This window comes from Podarcis melisellensis (assembly GCF_964234715.1).
Source record: "Podarcis melisellensis genome assembly, chromosome: 6".
NCBI lineage: Eukaryota > Metazoa > Chordata > Lepidosauria > Squamata > Lacertidae > Podarcis > Podarcis melisellensis.
Window position 1 is genome coordinate 73,689,749 of NC_138538.1, and position 19,065 is coordinate 73,708,813.

At 43.5% G+C, this 19,065-nt stretch overlaps 1 protein-coding gene across 2 annotated transcripts in view; it reads left to right on the forward strand.

Annotated features, from left to right (window-relative positions):
• Positions 1-19,065, forward strand: part of DPYD (dihydropyrimidine dehydrogenase) — a 505,368-nt gene that overhangs the window by 367,044 nt on the left and 119,259 nt on the right. For both annotated transcript variants that reach the window (XM_081914137.1, XM_081914136.1), the window contains exon 17: positions 17,553-17,673. In XM_081914137.1, the coding sequence (XP_081770263.1) occupies positions 17,553-17,673 (121 nt within the window). The remainder of the gene's footprint in view (positions 1-17,552; positions 17,674-19,065) is intronic.

Here is a 19,065-nt window from a genome sequence, read left to right on the forward strand (position 1 = left end):
CTACTTGGACCTGGCAACTTTCCCATCACCATTCACAACTCAAGGCAAAATTCCTATGGGTGGTATTCAGTGCTAGTTCTACTCAGAGTAGAAGTCAACATGCATTGCTGTCTAAGATTCATTAATTTCAGTGGGTTTTGCTCTGAGTAACACGTAGTTGACTGCAACCCTGTACTTCAAATTTGTGCCTACTGCTATGGGGGGAAAATGCCTCATTTTCTGTTTTGTGCTGCAACTCATGTGTGGTTATTCTGGACATTGGACTTTAATTTGCAGGTGTGTCTGGCAGACAAGCTGAGTTCAGGCGTATCCTAAACTAATGCATTGTGGTAGTCATAGTTGACAGGAGGCCAGCCAACTTTCAGAAAGTGCTTTAGAGAAAGACTGAGTGAGTGAATGAGTGAATGGCATTGGCATGGTGAAGTGGACACCCATGCCAGATCAATTCTGAGTACCGTGTCAAAGAAGATGGGTGGGATATTGTCCTCAGTAACAAAAATGAGAAGAGTCATAGCTGGTGACTCTTGCTTCTTACTACCCTCCTTCCCTGCCCCCTCAAAAGTCTGTGCTATTTCCAGCCTATCTTCCTTTCAGTCATAGCTCCCCAGGTAAACCTTAAAACAGGGTTGCCATATGTCCAGAATTTCCCAGACATATGCGGAATACTGCAGATGGCAGCAGTGTGGGCGAAAATCGGGAAAACGGGAAAATCTGGAAGTGTGGCAACCCATGTTGGCAGTGTCATTTTTGCCGATTTTCCATAAAAAGAGCTCAAAAATGTAGTGCAACAACTTTTCTGTCCAGATTTTTAACTATTTGAAATATGGCAACCCTACCTAAAACATTAAGTAGCACATAAGTACTGTACTTTTCGGTGTATAAGATGCCCCCTCTTTTTTGGGACTCCAAATAAAGAAAATGGGGGGAGATTGCCCAGAGTTGTTGAGTTTTTTGGGGGGAGTGCCGAAAATCGCTCACCCGCTGGCATGTAATAGCCAATCACACGCACATCAGCAAAGCAAACAATCAGCTGCACGCTCGCCAAATGGAAGCACCAACCCCCCCCAATTGCCTCAGCAACCAATAGCCAGTGGACCTTGCAGCACCCACCAATCACCAGCAAAAACGCCACAGCAGCCACCAATCGCCTGCCCCACCTCTCCCCTGTCCGTGTATAAGACGACCCCAAGTTTTTAGCACAATATTTTAAAAAAGTAACCTAGTCTTATACACAGAAAATTACAGTACTCGCCAGAAAATAGGGCCAATTGAAAGCTTTTATATATATATATATAAAAAGGCATTGTGACCGACCTACTGTAATTGCCCACACCATACTTCGAGTTTCCAGATATATAACAAAAAACAAGAGTGTGAATAAGTGATTGTTTTTGTTTTCATTTTCAAAATGAGCCTCGTTTACTCTGTTCATGCTATCCAGTACCTATGCTTCATGCTACTACACTGGATTTTAAGCTGGAGTTCTCTGACGAAAAATGGTTTACGATGCTCCCAATTGTGAGGAGAGGTTTGGGAACACCCACTTGGTCACAGCCGAGCGCTCAAGTCTTTTCTCAGCTAGCTGCCACTATTTCTCATAGCTCAGGCAATGATTCGAGCTGTGACGTCTCAGTTCAGCCATGACAGAAAGCCCAGACCTAATTCAGAGTAACTTGATTCTGTCCAGGAACAGTCAGTATGATTGGAAAAAGGGAGAATCTGTCTCCATTAAGGCGCCGCCGAGTGGAACTTGGAGTGAGTGATCTGCAGAACACCTGTGCAAGTCATGACACTCTGCTTACAGCTTTACTTAAGTGCAGCCAAAAGCCCTTGCATTTCACATTGGGAATGAAGCTTGTGCTTTTAAAACTGGAATAGGTTGTCAGAAAAACAATAAAGCCTCTTTTTTTTTTAAAGTGTTGCTTCCCCACTCAGGCTAAGAAGTCTCTAGCCTAACTGCAGACCAGTTGTTGGCATGCCTTAACCGAGCTGGGAGCAGCTCACACACCAATTCTCACTCATTGAAAAGACCTACATTGGCTCCCAGTATGTTTCTGAGCACAATTCAAAGTGATGGTGCTGACCTTTAAAGCCCTAAATGGTCTCGGTCTTGTATACCTGAAGGAGTGTCTCCACCCCCATCATTCAACCTGGACATTGAGATCCGGTTCCAAAGGCCTTCTGGTGGTTCCCTCACTGTGAGAAGTGAGGTTACAGGGAACCAGGCAGAGGGCCTTCTTGGTAGTGGCGCCCGCCCTGTGGAACACCCTCCCACCAGATGTCAAAAGAGAAGAACAACTATCTGATGTTTAGAAGACATCTGAAGGCAGCCCTGTTTAGGGAAGTTTTTAATGGCTGATGTTTTAATATATTTTTAATCTTTTGTTGGAAGCTGCCCAGAGTGACTGGGGAAACCCAGCCAGATGGGCGGGATATTATTATTATTATTATTATTATTATTATTATTATTATTATTATTATTATTATTATTACAACACGGGCAACTGTGTCACAGAATCAGAGACTTATAGAGTTGAAAGAATGGCTTTTTGTTGTTGTTTTTTCCCAGCCCACAGGTAACTTTTGGAATTCACAGCTACAAGACTGTGGTCCATTAATTTCAGTGTGTCTATTCTGAGTAAACTTAGCTGAATACTATACACAATCCAGCAGATTTGGCACTGTGGTAGTAGCAGTGGGCTCTGCAGGAAGCACTGGAGCAATAAAAGGGATTGAAACAAACTGCTGCCCAAATGAAATAGAGCCACTTTTTTCTCTAATGACTTTCGTGATTAGGAAAGGGGTGGGGACATGCACTGAAAAGTATGATGTGGGTGGATGGATTACCAATGAGAAGACCCTACAAATAAATTAGGAAGAATGCAGGAAGAATATTAATCCTTTAGATAAAGGTAAAGGGACCCCTGACCGTTAGGTCTAGTCGCTGACGACTCTGAGGTTGCGGCACTCATCTCACTTTACTGCCTGAGGGAGTCGATATTTGTCCGCAGACAGTTTTTCCAGGTCATGGGGCCAGCATGACTAAGCCGCTTCTGGCGAACCAGAGCAGTGCACAGAAACACCGTTTACCTTCCCGCCAGAGTGGTACCTATTTATCTACTTGTACTTTGATGTGCTTTTGAACTGCTAGGTTGGCAGGAGCAGGGACTGAGCAATGGGAGCTCACTCCATCGTGGGGATTCGAACCACCGACCTTCTGATTGGCAAGCCCTAGGCTCTGTGGTTTAGACCACAGCACCACCCGCATCCTTTAGCACTCTGTAAACAAATCAGAATGAAGTAATCTAACCCCCCATGTAAGCTTAATGCAAGCAAGTTGGGATGGATGTTGAATAGATAGGTTATCTAGAGAAGCCCTATATGGTAGACTGGTGTGTTCTGCCATTCATGTGTTCTAATGTATGAAAAGTGACCTCTTCAGGAACCCTTGTGCATTTGCAAAAGCGGAAGGCACAGGGTATAAAAGGAGAAATAAGCTAACCAAACAATAGGAGTGAATTCTGGGTGTCTCCAGGAGCAGCCTTGTGCAAGTGACTGTAGACTTAACTATGGAATTGATTACTGTGGCATTAGAAGCTCCCCTTTTCTGTCTCTTCTGACAGCTGTCAATGGTAGATGATGGCATCTGAGTTTTTACTGTCAAGTTTTCTGAGAAGTAAGGAAATACATTCTGCAGAACCCTAAGCCAAGAGTTATTTTTCTTCCTACCCTGGGAAATTTCCCCCCTTAATTTGACAGGCTTTAAGCAAATTGTTAGCTTTAATTAAGTTTGAAATGGGACAAGCACATAGACTAAAAAGCCCCTTGCTAGGACATGAGTCTGCAATAAGATTAGCTGTGAAATTCACAAATGGTGTCTCTTTTGCTTTAATGATTGATTGCAATTCTGTAATTAGGTACTGTGAAATTTCGGGTAGGATTAAGGCAGATTCAATTTTCTGAAGGTAATTTTGGACATCCCACAGGAGGAGTGGGAAGCGATTATGTTCTTGGTGTATCATCATGAACAAGGCAAAGAATAATCTAAGAGGTGGAACTCGGATAGTGGAAAGGCACTTAGAAAGCATTGATCTGCAATAATTGAAAACGAAGCCTTTTGCTTTTTTCCCTTTTTTGGCATTGCTTGCAGTTTGGTGGAAACAAACAACAGAGTACTTATCACATGCCTGATCCTGTACTACTAACAAGAGATGGGAGCTTTGATACTAATATTAATATCCATTATGTGTTTGTTTTTAGGTTGTTGTGCTATATGTTAATTTGTTAGCTGCTTTTAGAAATTGTAAGCTGTTCTGGCAGTTCTATTGATTATATTACAAGGCTTTATGGGTTGCCCTAGGTACTTCCAGTGGAAGAGCTGGAGATAAATAAATGTGGTAGTAGCAGTATTAACAACAGCAATTAAGCTACCAACAGAGGCAGATTAACAATTTTCAAAGCAATTGTTAGGTCCAGCTTCTAAGAACACAGCCCTGCCAAACCACAACAAGTCCCATCTAGTCCAGACTCCCATTTCCTGCAGTAGCCACCAGAGCCTACCAGCAGCGCATGAAGGCAGTGACCATCTCCTGCTATTTCCACAGACCCCCCCCCCCCCAAACAGATATGCGCTGGCATGCTATTTGTGGGTTCTAGCCCCACATTGGGCAAAAGATTCCTGCACTGCAGGGGATTGGACTAAATGTCCCTCCCAGCTCTACTGTTCTATGATACTATGATTCTGAAGATGAAGATTCTATACTAGCTATCACTTCTCCTGTTTCTGATGTTCAGACTGCTGTATCCAAATCAGCACACATTCACGCAAGAAAGAGCTTCCCATAGTCTTGGGGAAATCCAAGGTTTTCAAAAGATATTTATTTATTTATTTTTAAAGCAGGCATCCCCAAACTTGGTCCTCCAGCTGTTTTGGGACTACAATTCCCATCATCCCTGACCACTGGTCCTGTTAGCTAGGGATGATGGGAGTTGTAGTCCCAAAACAGCTGGAGGGCCGATTTTGGGGTTCCTGCCCTAAAGAGTGTGGGGGGGGCAAATAACCCAGTTAGGACTGAGCATGCTCAGTGGCTGTTGAATGCAGACTGACTGTTGGGGATGGGATACCCAAGAGCGAAAGGGAATGGGATGGAATATCCTGAGCAGGAAACGCACCTCGCCACAACATTTTGTCACAGGGCCCCACTTGCTATGACTAATAGCCTTTTTTGGAGTTTATTCTTCATGAATTTGGCTGATGCTCTTGATGATGCTCTTGTATTTTGCATGGTTTATTTCTTATATCGGTTAGGTGCTTTTCTCACATAGGCGCCCCAAGTGACGTACATTGAAACCAGTTAAGAATACCCAATAAAAATCTAAGAACACAGTTAAGGATATAAAACAATTCAGGACTTACTGATCCTACCCCACCGAAAGAATCCTCAGTGTGACTCTTCAAATTAAAAGGCCAAAACCTGTGTAAAGAGAAAAGTCTTTGTGGCACCTGAAAATAGATAAAGATGGTGCCAGCCATGCCTTCCTAGGGAGAGCATTCCACAAGTAAGGGACCACCACCGGAAAGGCCCTTCTCCAAACCTCCCATAGAGGGCACACATGAAGAAGGGCCTCAGATGATGATCACAGGGACCAGTGGGGAGAGGCAGGCCTTGAGGTACTGAGATCCTGAGCCACAGAAGGCTGTATAAGTTGAAACCAGCACTTTGAATTGAGCCCCAAAACAAATTGGTAGCTGGTGCAGCCGTCCCAGTTAAAATCCTGCATGTTGTCGAACTGTTCAGAATACAGAGCTGTAGAGTCCAGAGCTCCCCCCCCTCCCCGATATTCAACTGAAATGTACTATCCTGTAATTTAAGCCCATTAAACCCAGTGCTGCCCTCTGAGACAGCAGAGAACAGGTCTTTGTCCCCTTCTCTACTTCTCTCAACTCCTTTCCTCAGTCTTCTCTTCTGGAGGTTAATAAACCTATTTCCTTCAACTTTTTAGTAGGACTTCTTTTCCATACTCCTGATAATATTCATTACCATTCTCTGAACCCGTTCCAGTTTTCTATGTCCTCCCAAAATTATGGTGCCAAGAACTGGACACTGTTCCCCATTTGAGCAGTGCAGAGTAAAGTGGAACTATTATTGCCAGTTTCTTGGAAACTACATGGTGCAGCCTAAATTTCAGTCATGTGAGCTCCTGTTGATAGTGTGAAGTGGTTCAATCAAGACCTATTATTATCATTATTATTATTATTATTATTAAGAGAACTATGTCTTTGGGGGGTCAATTAGAGTTATGTTGTTCTCTTATTTTCAAAAGTTTGGGAGGGTCTGCATCCCTGTATATTACTTGACTTTCCATACTTGGTTCTCAGCTTCTCCTGGTGTGGAGTGGCTGCAGAGTTGTTTGAAGAGGCATGTCTTTCAAACCTTGTGCTGATAAATTTCTAAAAAGTTCTGATTAGATATCTTTTTAAATCCACAGTGGCCCCATTTCTTGGTTTTACCGTTTGAGACGAGAGCTAGCAACACTTCCTTTTCCCAGAGTCATCCACACAAGGCATGTTAACTGAAAAAACAGCTTAACTTTTCAAGAACAGGTGCAATAAATCTGAAACGCACATGTTGTTAACACCATAAAACATTAATACGTTTTTCAAACAATCAATATGCAGTTAACCTCCAAAAACTAGTAACTATGGAATGTTTTTCAGTCAGGTCAACATTATTTCCAAAACTGCATAGCATAATTCTGTGGGGCATTTGTTGGAGGCTAATGGGGGCCTCGGTGGGATGTTTCCTTAGATGCAAGTTGTATGTTAAAAAGCAATGGTCTTACAATGGATGCTCTGGAGTTTTATCCTCGGGATATAGGCCTGGTTGCATCATTTGATTGTTGTTGTTTAGTCATTTAGTCGTGTCTGACTCTTCGTGACCCCATGGACCTGAGCACACCAGGCACTCCTGTCTTCCGCTGCCTCCCGCAGTTTGGTCAAACTCACACTGGTAGCTTCGAGAACACTATCCAACCATCTTGTCCTCTGTCGTCCCCTTCTCCTTGTGCCCTCCATCTTTCCCAACATCAGGGTCTTTTCCAGGGAGTCTTCTCTTCTCATGAGGTGGCAGGGCACCCAAGATGAACAGGTCATAATGGAGAGTTTTGACCAAATGTGATCCACCTGGAGGAGGAACCGGCAAGCCACTCCAGTATCCCTGCCAAGAAAACTCCATGGACAAAGACAACAGGCATCATTTGATTATACTCTGTCAATTGGTTTACACATGAGTCTGTGAAGTGTACACATATACACAACCAGAAACAGTATCTCCACGACATATTGTTGTAAACGGGGATCTTACCCAGCAAAAGCAAGCTCACATCTCTCACTGAGTTTGTTTACATTCTTAAGGTACATATGTAAGAGGCTCATTTGTAATTATATTTTGGGAATGATCCATGTTCTTACATAGCTGCATTGTTTTACACCTTCTCGATGTCCTATGATCATATTATAATGTACAGTGGTACCTCAGGTTACATACTCTTCAGGTTACAGACTCTGCTAATCCAGAAATAGTACCTCGGGTTAAGAACTTTGCTTCAGGATGAGAACAGAAATCATGCTTCGGTGGGGTGGCGGCAGCAGGAGGCCCCATTAGCTAAAATGGTGCTTCAGGTTAAGAACAGTTTCAGGTTAAAAACAGACCTCTGGAACGAATTAAGTACTTAACCCAAGGTACCACTGTATTTGTGTTCTATGTTCTAAATCAAGCAGTGGTGGGAGTTATTTCCCCCCACAAATTTCTTAGCAATAAAAAATGTGGTGTGGGGCGAGCAACTTTTTATTCTGAAAATGTGGCTGGCCCAGAGTGGGGGGGGGGGGGATGGGAATCACTGGTAGACTGTGGAGTTAGTGAACAATTGTTTTTTAGGGGGGATGGATATGGGATCACATTTATTTGGTTTATGTGTTTAAATTGTACTGTAACTGTGTTTCTTGTCCTTGTTTTAGATTTTCTCTGTAAGTCACCATGAGATCATTTTATGGTCTCTGGCAGTGGAATAATACTAATGCTACTAATAATATGCACTACATTAAATAGATGAAGATGATATAGGAGGGGAGAGAGGAAACAAGGGCTGAGCATCTGATTCCTTCTCTGAGAATCATGTAGCCTAATCCACAGTGGTTCTGCTGCTGCCAGTTGCTTCTGAACTGATTAGCAGAATATAACAGCATCCATAAGCTAAATGCATTTTGGTACAGGAAGCTAAAGTAATAGGGGTACTGGAAGCCAAATTAGCAGATTTCTGTGCTACAGTAAATCTCTCCTGGCCCTCAGGGTCATCCACTTATTTCCCTGGACTGAAACTATGTTACAAATTTAAAATTATGATTACAATAAACAGTCATTAGTAAAAAGAGAGAGAGAGAGAAAGAGAGAGATAACCAAAGCGAGATATATTTTCAATATGGCAAGGCATAAATTATCCTGTAATTATTATAGTGTTGTTTGTTTGTTGTTCAACCCCAAACATTAAGATCCTTTAACCTGATTAAGTAAAGCCATTTTGGGGTGGTTTGTATTTGTTGATTTTGCAAATGCAAATGCCCATCTGTTTCCCCCCCTTTTTTTGCAGCTAATAAGTTTTGCATACCAAGCAGTTAAAAAAACCCAAACCTTTTCCACATAAGCTTCCTCAACTTTTTATTTTTATATATAATAGGAGCAGTACAGACCTAAGGCTCTCTCATAACGCTGAGTTTTGGATAAAGGAGAGATTTGTATTACACTACTAGTCACGCAGGTATTCTGCGCAGAAAGAAGATCATTGTTTAATTTAATTTGAGTGCCCCAAGGTACGGTCTTTTATAGGCTACATTCCTATCTTCAGTCTTCATAATACCGGTCTTTGTATGTTAAAGCCTTGACTTCACAGAGATTTACACTAAGGAATATAAACCAGCTTAGATAACTCAGTAAAACTCCAGATGGGCAGCCCTTTTAGTGAAACTGTAACCTGTTTCAATTCAGCTCAGACCCTCATCAGACATCAGACGTCCTCCTAGCAATGTCAGAGCCAATTCTGATTGGTGTGATTCCCACAATGCAAGGATGTGTGTATGAATAACATGGCAAGGTGGGCAGAGGTGACTTGAGTGCACTGTTCCCATCTGATTACTACCATTTCTTTGGTTGCGAAGCAGCTTGCTTGGGAAAGACCCACACAAAGAGTCCTGCTTGTAGGGAAACATTTGTTTCTTATTTATTTTGCTTTCATTGCATTGTTAAAGGTTCTCTCCTCCCATTTTACCCTTACACCTGTTCTGTGAGAGATGGAGACTGGCCCAAGGTCATCACTTCATGATTTGAGGATGGATTTTACCGTATTTTTCCGTGTATTAGACAAGGTTTTTTGACTCAGAAATCATGTCGAAAAAGTGGGGTTGTCCTATACACGGATAGTGGTGTGTGTGTGGGGGGGGGAAGCTGCACACCACCAGCTGAGGTGCGCAACTCCCCCCCCCCCCATGCAGCTGCAAGAGGCGCGCACTCTAGGGAGCATTTCCTGCAGTGGCGTGGAGGGGGAGCCACCAGCCAGCTGGTTGGTGGCCTACGCTCTTGGGAGCTTCCCTCCGCAGTGGCGTGTGGGAGCAGCTGCCCACTTTGCCAACCCCCAGCAGAGGCCTTGCTGGGGTGGTGGTGTGTGTGCAATTCCCCCGAAAGAAAGCTCAACAACTTTGGGCCATCTCCCTTCATTTTCTTTAAATTTAGTCCCCCAAAATAGGGGGCGTCTTTTACATGGGGGGGGCGTCGTATACACGGAAAAGTACGGTAATCCTGGCTTCCCTGGTTAGAGGATGACATTCTAGACACCCATAGCAGCTTTCTTCTCTTTAAAAGAAGGCAGCCCTGTTTAGGGAAGTTTTTAATATTTAATGCTGTATTGTTTTTAACACTTGATTGGAAGCCGCCCAGAGTGGATGGGGAAACTCAGCCAGATGGGCAGGGTATAAATAAATAAATTATTATTATTATTATTATTATTATTATTATTATTATTGCCACTGCACTGAGGAATGGCGGACTTCAGGTCTGGGGCCCAAATGTGACCTGTCAAAGAGCCAGCCAGCCAACCAGCCAGCCAGCAATAAATCACACAGAGTAAGTGAAGGAAACAAAGTCTGCTCAGGAGTACCAGCAACTCTTCCTTGGTAGGTCTTGTCCCTATGATGCAGTTGTAGAGACTCAAGGTTCCCGCCTTCCCACAGCTGCCTAAGTCTCCTCTTCTCCAGGGTTTTTCACAAGCAATCTGACTATGCTGGCATGCCTGCCTTGGTGTGTCCTGCTTCATGCCTCACCTGGTCCTGTGAGACAAGGGGAGTGCGTTGCAGCATGAGGGGAAGACATCCTTGCTTCTTCATCGGCCTGACTCATCTCTGCCTATGGGCCTCCCTCACCCCTCACCCCACGCTCCTGCTTCTGGGCTTCTCTCTGCCACAGATTCTCCCTTCTCACAAATCCGTGTTACCTCTTCAGCTTTTGACAGCCCCTCCTCCCAGTCTTCCCCCTTTTCACCCTGTGACCACCCATCTATAAAACAAGAAATTGAATAAGGACATGAAGCAGAAATTGGTTCCTCCAGTCCCAAGTGTTCTGTGAGGTCTTAATGTACCAGTTGAACACTAGTAATGATGAATTTCGTGACAGCAGCCACGAAATTAAAAGACGCCTGCTTCTTGGGAGAAAAGCAATGACAACCTAGACAGCATCTTTAAAAGTAGAGACATCACCTTGCCAACAAAGGTCCGTATAGTTAAAGCTATGGTTTCCCCAGTAGTGATGTATGGAAGTGAGAGCTGGACCATAAAGAAGGCTGATCGCCGAAGAATTGATGCTTTTGAATTATGGTGCTGGAGGAGACTCTTGAGAGCCCCGTGGACTGCAAGAAGAACAAACCTCTCCATTCTTAAGGAAATCAGCCCTGAGTGCTCACTGGAAGGACAGATCCTGAAGCTGAGACTCCAATACTTTGGCCACCTCATGAGAAGAGAAGACTCCTTGGAAAAGACCCTGATGTTGGGAAAGATGGAGGGCACAAGGAGAAGGGGACGAGAGAGGACGAGATGGTTGGACAGTGTTCTCGAAGCTACCAGTATGAGTTTGACCAAACTGCGGGAGGCAGTGGAAGACAGGAGTGCCTGGCGTGCTCTGGTCCATGGGGTCACGAAGAGTCGGACACAACTAAACAACAACAAATGATGAAGCCATGTGAAAGTTCCACAATCTTGGTGCTGCCCCTAAGAAGGCTCTGTCTCATTTAGCTACCCAGTACAATCAGACCATGGGGGACGGCAGAGTAGGTAGGCTCAGTCACACATGAGCCTTTGTGGCATGTAATTGTGCCATCAAGATGTAGCTTCCATGCTGATATAAGCACAGTATATCATTCTTATGTTCATTGTTTACTGAGGGCTGATGCAAGATCGGATATGCACTTCTAGCTACAGTTTTCAAGTTCTGGTTTATGGGAAATCACCATTAGTCTTAACTGTGGCTAATGCTGTTGCTTATGAATTGTTTAGTTGTGCTTAATGGGGATTTTTTCTTAGTGAAGGAATCTGCTGCCTTTGAATGGTGAACAATGGTTAGCAGGTAGTCATGGTTGCCTTGGTACAGGCCCCTAGACCTGATAAATGCCCTAATTTTTTTGGGGGGGGGGGAATTATGTCTGAAGGATGTATACTCTCTTGGGGAGCTATGGTCTGCAAACCAGGCTCTCCAGCATGTATACAGGAGCAGATTCTTTGCACACTTTTTCAGTTGTATCTCTCTATCCACTCAGTCTTGCATTATTATTATTATTATTATTATTATTATTATTATTATTATTATTATTATTATTACCTGGAATCTCCACAAAGTCCTAGCTACATTAAACAGCAAACTCTGCATTAGAGAAATAAAGTAAATCAGTATTTGATAAAGCAAATCAATTTTCATCCATTTTCTGTCATCACCGACATTTTTGCAAGCTGATGAAAATCTGCTATCTCAGGTGCGAGGGCTAATTTGAGACACTTGCTAAGGAACTGAATATGAATGAGAAAAAATCAGTGTAGCGTTGATAACATTTGTTGTGAGAAAAAGTGGCAGCAAATTCTTTACTCTGTCTTTTGGCTTTGTACAAGGTATTATTTCTTTAGAGCAACTTTCTTCATGCTGCTACAGTGATGTTAACTCTGTTTCAACTTCAGCAATTCAATGACCATGTGGAGATGGGAGAAGAAAATTAATTGATTTCACATTTATAGGGAGAGAATTTTGATTGGATTCATATTCAAAGGTGAATCTACCTAATTTGGACTTTCCAAAACCATACGGGAAAACAAAGCACAGCTGCCCTTTGAAATTTGTACATCTCTGTATTTTGCAATGCAGTTATCCAGCCAAGTAATGTGTATAAAAATGCATATGTTATTAAAAAATAACATGCAGAAATGCATTATATTGTGGGAAAATGCCTTGCAAAAAATGTGTATGAAAGGCAAAATAGCATATGAACATGGATATAAAAAAAGAAATCCACACTACAATCCTATTGAATTTTCAAGAAGTCTTTAAATAAAATTCACAAACTGATGGGGAAATGTGGAAAACTCAACTTAAAATTGGAAAAACGAAAAAACCGAGAGAAGCTGAAATGGACAAATTAATTCATCTCTGTCTCTAGGACATGGATGCCTGAATGCAAAGACCTACTTTGGCAATTTCAAAGCGGCCTAGGGATACATCCTTTAAATAATAATAATAAAAGCTTTGAACCGCTGACTCCTTTGAACGGTAGACCACTGACACTTTTAGGCAGGTGGAAATAAACAATATTGCATCTTCCAGATTCTGTTTCGCAAAGCTTCCGTGTGTTAGGATGATGGGAGAGAGAGAGAGAGAAAGATAATGTTGGCACGGCACATGCTGCTTTGCTTATAATACAGATATTCTCCCCATTATTGTTAAAATGCCTAAGCTGGAGAAAATTATCACGAAAGCCTGTATGATTTGTACCTTCTGGAGGTTCTCTCTCTTCTAAAGTGGGTCCCATCAGGATATTCATAAGCAAGCAATGGAAGTCGCAAGGATGCAGCTGCTTTCGAAACGCCGGTGCAGCTCTCATGAATATTTCATGAAAGCTGCATGTGCAGGGGAGATCACCATTTTTATTAGCTAGAAATGTGCAGACCTAAGTCTGGGAGGGGCGCCGTTCATGTAAATACACCTTAGGCCCTGCCGATGCGCAAGGCATGTGTCTTTGAATGCCTACGATTAATTATTAAAGCGTTCAAAACACAACAGGGGGGGGGAGGGAAATAGCCCCGAAGTTTTGCTAAACGGGAGCTGCAGATCAAAAGCATAACACATCCTCCTCTTTAAGCTCTGCTCATATCCACTATTATTCCTAAGTGGGAAGCACTTGCTTTCCTTTTCCAGAAATTTCCTGGGAATTATAACTGCACATAGCAAGCATCTTGTTGTGAAATGGGTAAAATAGAAAACGAGCCCCTATGGATAGCCGTGCTCTTGAATTATTGTTGTTATTATTGTTATCTCGCCGTTGCTCCAAGAAATCCAGTATATTATAGGATTGGACCCATTTTGTCCTCAAAATAATCCTGTAAGGGAGCGGTTCTCAACCTGTGGGTCCCCATATGTTGTTGGACTACAACTCCCATCATTCCTGAGCTCTGGCCTTGCTAGCTAGGGGTGATGGGAGTTGTAGTTCAACAACATCTGGGGACCCACGGGTTGAGAAAGGCTGCTGTAAGGTCAGCCCTGTTTATCATCATCATCATCATTAATTCTTTTGGAAGCCGCCCAGCGTGGCTGGGGAAACCCAGCCAGCTGGGTGGGTTATGAATAAATTACTACTACTACTACTACTACTACTACTACTACTACTACTACAATGCAAGCCCAGCACTCTACAGTCCCACACTACTCTGACTTCAGTGTCTCTTCACAATGGTACCACACAGGCTGTTCTCAACAATCAAAAGCACAGGTCACCTGTTCTCCATTGAAACCTTAGCAAAGAAATCTCTTAATTCAATAAAGAGGAAGGTGCATTGCTGAGGAATAACCCAAGACACATGCAAGGACGAGCAATGGAACACATTATTATTTATGGTTGCTCCATTATCAGAATATTTTAAGATAGCACTCTGCACTGTAAGTCAGCCAGCAGTGGTTTAAATATAGTAATGCTAACCACAGGCTGAAGACGCAGACATAACATTTAAATGTGATGGAAGTGGTTTGACATACGTTGACTACCCTGAAAACAGATATGCTCATTTGAGCTATTTCCACCGCACTTAAAATGTTACATCTGTTCAATACAAACGTCTTTCTTGGTCTGATAAATGATGGTTTTATCAGATTAGGATCGCAGTGGTCAGGTTTGCACAGCACAGCAAGCCAAAAGTATGGCTTACCAAGACTACACAAACATGCTGGATCCCAGAGAAGAGTTCACACCTATTTTTTTTTTCTTCCCTCGTCCTTTAGCTCAGGGCGATGTGACACCAAAGCCAAAGTTAAGGAGGAAGGTGTTTAAGCACGAACACACCAAGCCAAACCTTGGCTCAACTGCCACTCCACACTGAGCTAAACGGACCCAGAAGGAGTAAAATGGCTGCAGTCTCTGCTCTGAGAGCCTCCGCATTCACACTAAGTAAGCCATGGTTTGGCTTAGTGTTTATGTGCAAATTCAGCCTATATCTAAATCTGGTTATCGGCTGTTTTTTTGTGACAATACGCCCTTTCATCAGAGGCCTCTTTCTTTATGACAAATTTAATTAACTTCAGCAAAGAGCATGGAAGGAATACATGTAAATAATTATAGGAAAGGATCTAGCTGACACACGACTGGCGCGCTCGTACGGTTTGTTTTGGGATAAATTATTTATCATTCTCCTCAGAACTTTTTAACTCATTAAGATCATATTAGTCACGAAATCGGTGTTGCCGATTTTAACATAATGTATCAAAAGGCATTATCAGTAGCTGTCACAAGAGGGAGAAACTTATTACAGAGTAATAAAGTGAAAGACTGTTCCATGCTCTGGAATCAAAGAGCATTACTACTATAGAGCCATTATCAATAGAACAGATAGCTGATTGTCCTCTAAAAGATGGCTGTCCCACGAGGGCAGTAAGTGCTTGAAGATTTCTATTTCTAGCTTTAAAGAGAGCGAGTTGATTTTTTTCTTCTTCCCCATTTAGCTTTTTGTCATCCTGAACCGTTCTTCAAAGGAGATGAGTGTTCAGAAAAACCATTTGACCTCTCCAAAATAACTGTGCTTAGGAGCTATTTAGGGGAGGAAGGTATGGGGGGGGGAGGCTTAATATGTCTTTGTCAACTCATGTTGTTTAGTTTATTGGAGACTCCTGTGGCTCAAATGGCCTTGATTACCTCCGGGATAGTTCTCTAGGACCACTGTATGCTCCAGACCCGGGTCCTTGGGTCTGAAGTGTCTTCCCACCCCCCCCCACCCCTCACAGGAAAATTACATAATAAACAGGAGTAGCCTGAGCTTTCACAGCCCAGCAGGAAAGTGCCCTTCATGGGACCCCTTCTATGTTGGGGCTGGGCAGAAATGTACTTCACCAGTGGTAGTGGCAGGTGACTACAAGGCACTATTTTAGACTACAAGGCACTATTTCACAGTGCCACAGAATGCTGCATTGTGGGAAATATAAGGTGGCAGCTTGTAGCCATGCAGTGCCTTGTGTGGCAGGATTTAGGCTCTGGTAGCATTCCAGATGATAGGGGGACGCGGGTGGCGCTGTGGGTAAAAGCCTCAGCACCTAGGGCTTGCCGATCGAAAGGTCGGCGGTTCGAATCCCCGCGGCGGGGTGCGCTCCCGTTGCTCGGTCCCAGCGCCTGCCAACCTAGCAGTTCGAAAGCACCCTCGGGTGCAAGTAGATAAATAGGGATCGCTTTCTAGCGGGAAGGTAAACGGCGTTTCCGTGTGCAGCTCTGGCTCGCCAGAGCAGCGATGTCACGCTGGCCACGTGACCCGGAAGTGTCTTTGGACAGCGCTGGCCCCTGGCCTCTTGAGTGAGATGGGCGCACAACCCCAGAGTCTGGCAAGACTGGCCCGTACGGGCAGGGGTACCTTTACCTTTACTAGCATTCCAGATGCTGGCACCAGACCTGAAAGCAAATTTCTGCTTAGTAGTAGGGGGCTCACTGTTCAAAATCACCTGTACTCAGGAATAGCATTACCTACAGCAGTGATGGGGAACCTGTTGCCCTGCAGATGCTATTGGACTGCAACTCCCACTGTCCCTGTCCATTTGCCAGGCTAATGAGAGCTAAAGTCCAACATCCCCTAAAGAGCCACAGATCCCTGATCCCTGCCCTACAGACGTTAGATGTACAGGTTGCATGCAGGTTCATACGAAATTTTGAAGTGTAATCACAAGTGTGGAATTTCATACATTTTGGTTACTTTTCTTTGTTTTCTTAAAAATGCAACAGTGGGGAAACATTTTGAATACAAATGGCAACTCCCATGGAGGGCAGATAAAAATAGACACCGTCATGTTTGGGTCCATACTCCTCCAAGGGTCTACCAGTTGGCTGGCTCTGGGCTACAGAATAATCAAAATATAAATAGTCTGAGTAGGCGAAATGCCTTTGACTTTTTGTTTCAGTTTGGTATGAGATGTTTTTGTCTGCGGTTAAGGTTTCATTCTGCTTGGACTTGTGCATTGCTGTGAAATTGCTCACTCATGGTGCAGCCATGGTAAATACGTTCTCTTCCTATTTGTGGCGTTTAACCTTTCTGTGATATATGTGCAGCTCATCATAATTCCTCAGTGCGGAATAGCTAAATCCTACATACAAACAATCTTATATGGTTAAATTAAAGCTGTTCAACTTATTGTGCCATTTTAATAAAATGAAATCCGATCATGTTAAAAAATAAATCCAGATATCCAAGTGCTTTTCAGTGCACTATTTGACCCTTGCAAAGTGGCTGTGAGAGAGAGAAGAATTGGCAGGGGGGGGACATCTGTGTTTGTGACCCACTGCAACCCACTTCAAGGATCAACACAGGTTCTAGATTCACTTAAAACGAGTCATAAGGTTTTGTGGGGGGTTTTTCCACAGTGGAGGCTCACATTTTTGAAAGCCCCCCCCAAAAAAACCCCGCCCCAGACCATGCACTTGTTTCCACACAGTTTTGAGGCATTCAACTAGCTGATACTTATGGCTGTCCACAGTGAGAGCTTGAGCAATCCTACATCATACTGCCAGCCCTCTTAAGTTTTATTTTTAGGTATCAAATATATGGCAGGCATTCTTTTCCTGCTGCCTTGGCCTGGGAAGAAGGAATGCAGATACAGCTTAAGATAATGAGGCAAAGCAGAGCATTTAAGTATCATTTCAGCAAGCCACAGTGCAGCAGATTGTTGGAAAGTTTTGATCACATTACTTTTAATTATGCCCTGTATTTATCTGACCTATTTGAACAGGATCCAGAGCTGGTGCGCAACATCTGTCGCTGGGTGAGGCAAGCTGTTCGGATTCCTTTCTTTGCCAAGCTGACCCCAAATGTCACGGATATTGTGAGCATTGCGAGGGCTTCCCAAGAAGGTAACAAGCTCAGATGTTTTGGCATCTCCCTGTCATATAAGCTCACAGCTTGATTAATCAGGACATGTAAGTGGCATTGTAGCAAGAGAAATCTACTAAGGGACACGAGACAATTGCCATTTTCATTTTCGCCCTCTTTTCTCACTGAGAAACTTATGTGAAGGGATGCCACTGGTTCATACATTATCTGGGTGAAGGAGGCCGTGTCATCTTTTCTTCTCCAGGGCTGTCTTTTTTTGGGGGGGTTGAGGTGGGAGGGGGGCAAGACACCCTCAGTCCATCCTATTCTCTGTGCAAGTCTTAATCCCTTAGTGCAACTTTCTCCAACTCCCTAAACCCACAGCTTCACTGACTATTTGGCCATGCTAGCTGGGGCTGGTGAGTGTTGCCGTCCAAAATATATTGAGGGCACCAGGTTGACTGCCTGCGCCACTAGATGCTGCTCCTCCTCCTCACCATTGCTGCCGCCTGCTCTCATTTGCCAGGCAGAGTACAAACAAAGAGTTGTGGCAACCCCTCCTCCTTATTTTCCATCGCTGTTCATTTGCATTACTCCATTTGGACCAGAAGGGTCCTGGTGGGTGGTGATGGTGAGGAAGAAGAGGAGCAGATCTTGAAGGGGGACCTCGATAGTGGAGCCCTCAGTGGGATGTGGGCTTCAGCAGGTGTCTAATCATGTCAATCCCTGAATCTGGACCTACAGATGCCCTCACACATAAACCAAGCACCCCATGCTGATACCTGATCACGTGTATTCCTGGCTCATAGAATTATTTTCTCTCCTTAAAAGGGGGGAGGGCAGAGAATCACATAGTCTAGATGCCGGCATGGAGCAGCTAAGGGACAGGGTACTCCATTCTTCCACTTCATGAAGATCCAGCTAGCATATAACCCATGAACAGAAACTGATGCACTAAACCTTTTGAGAGACATGGAGAAAAACCCTCCCCCCCAAAAAAATCCAGATTGCTTTGTTTATGGTTGTTTTATTCAAAGGAAATACAAAATTGTAAATCGTTGCTTATTTGATGCAAATGATAATCAGATTGTTTCTTAGTCAATATATTATGTCCTTAAAAAGGCTAGCTCTTATTGGTTTCGTTATCCTGCTTAAACAAAGGGACAGTATGGAGGATATACACACATTCTTTATTTCAGTCCAAAGACCCACAAAAACATTGTCAAAAGGAAAATAAAACAGAAATACGGGGAAAGGGTTCCAATGCAGTTGTTATGTTTTATCCAGAGCATGTAGGTTTCTGTTTCTTATTACTTCCGAGAAGAACCTAGCCACAGCCAGGATAGTATCAGTGTGTCTGTGCATGGGGAATATAATTGTAAGTTATTCTACATGGGGTGAGGTGTGGGATAGCTTTCCTCAGCACTCACCCA